This window comes from Sinocyclocheilus anshuiensis, unplaced genomic scaffold, assembly GCF_001515605.1.
Source record: "Sinocyclocheilus anshuiensis isolate Anshui unplaced genomic scaffold, SAMN03320099.WGS_v1.1 scaffold11025, whole genome shotgun sequence".
Classification (NCBI taxonomy): domain Eukaryota; kingdom Metazoa; phylum Chordata; class Actinopteri; order Cypriniformes; family Cyprinidae; genus Sinocyclocheilus; species Sinocyclocheilus anshuiensis.
The window spans coordinates 1-649 of record NW_015559981.1 but is presented as its reverse complement, the minus strand read 5'-3'; the positions used below and the strand labels follow the sequence as shown (position 1 = coordinate 649).

The window sequence follows — 649 nt, the reverse complement described above, 5'->3', positions numbered from 1 at the left end:
AGTACAATAACTGGTCTCAAATGTACATTTAGGCAACTTAGGAAGATCTGTAATATGAACATAATTAATAAACAACTAAAGCTACAGTCCTTTTCTATATCATTGTTCTTTTCTTTTTTTTTTGTTAGTCAGTTTAAAGATTGCAGTATAGGTAACTGTTTTCACCTGTTATGGCATAAGTTATTTCAATATAGCTTATTGTGAATTTCAGTGTTGATGTTACATTTTAAGTGTGAATTGTGAACAGGCTTTATGTGGAGATGATGACTAAACTTCTCTCTGTTTGTGTCTCGGTCCGCAGGAACACACTCTCTGAGATACTTCTACACTGCTGTGTCTGGAGACATTGACTTCCCAGAGTACACTGCAGTCGGTCTGGTTGATGAAGGGCAGTTTATGTACTTTGACAGCAACACAAAGAGAACTGTGCCAAAGACAGAGTGGATCAAACAGAATGAAGGAGCAGATTACTGGGACAGAGAGACTCAGATTGGTATTGGCAACCATCAGACCTTCAAAATCAACATCCAGACCCTAAAGGGACGCTTCAACCAGTCAACAGGTAAATTGGTAACAAACCTACTTCCACACACAGACAAAGCCATTAGTTTTACCTGCCAGTGAAATATGTCTTCCCTCAGTGGCGTGC

The 649-nt window shown here is 39.1% G+C and overlaps 1 protein-coding gene across 1 annotated transcript; it reads left to right on the top strand.

The window, feature by feature from the left end:
- Window positions 1-282: 282 nt before the first annotated feature.
- LOC107681647 (class I histocompatibility antigen, Gogo-B*0201 alpha chain-like) lies at window positions 283-643 on the top strand (the record flags this gene model as incomplete). Its single annotated transcript, XM_016477962.1, has 1 exon — window positions 283-643. A coding segment is annotated over one exon (342 nt), but the record flags the coding sequence as incomplete, so codon positions are not given.
- Between the last annotated feature and the right edge of the window lie 6 nt (window positions 644-649).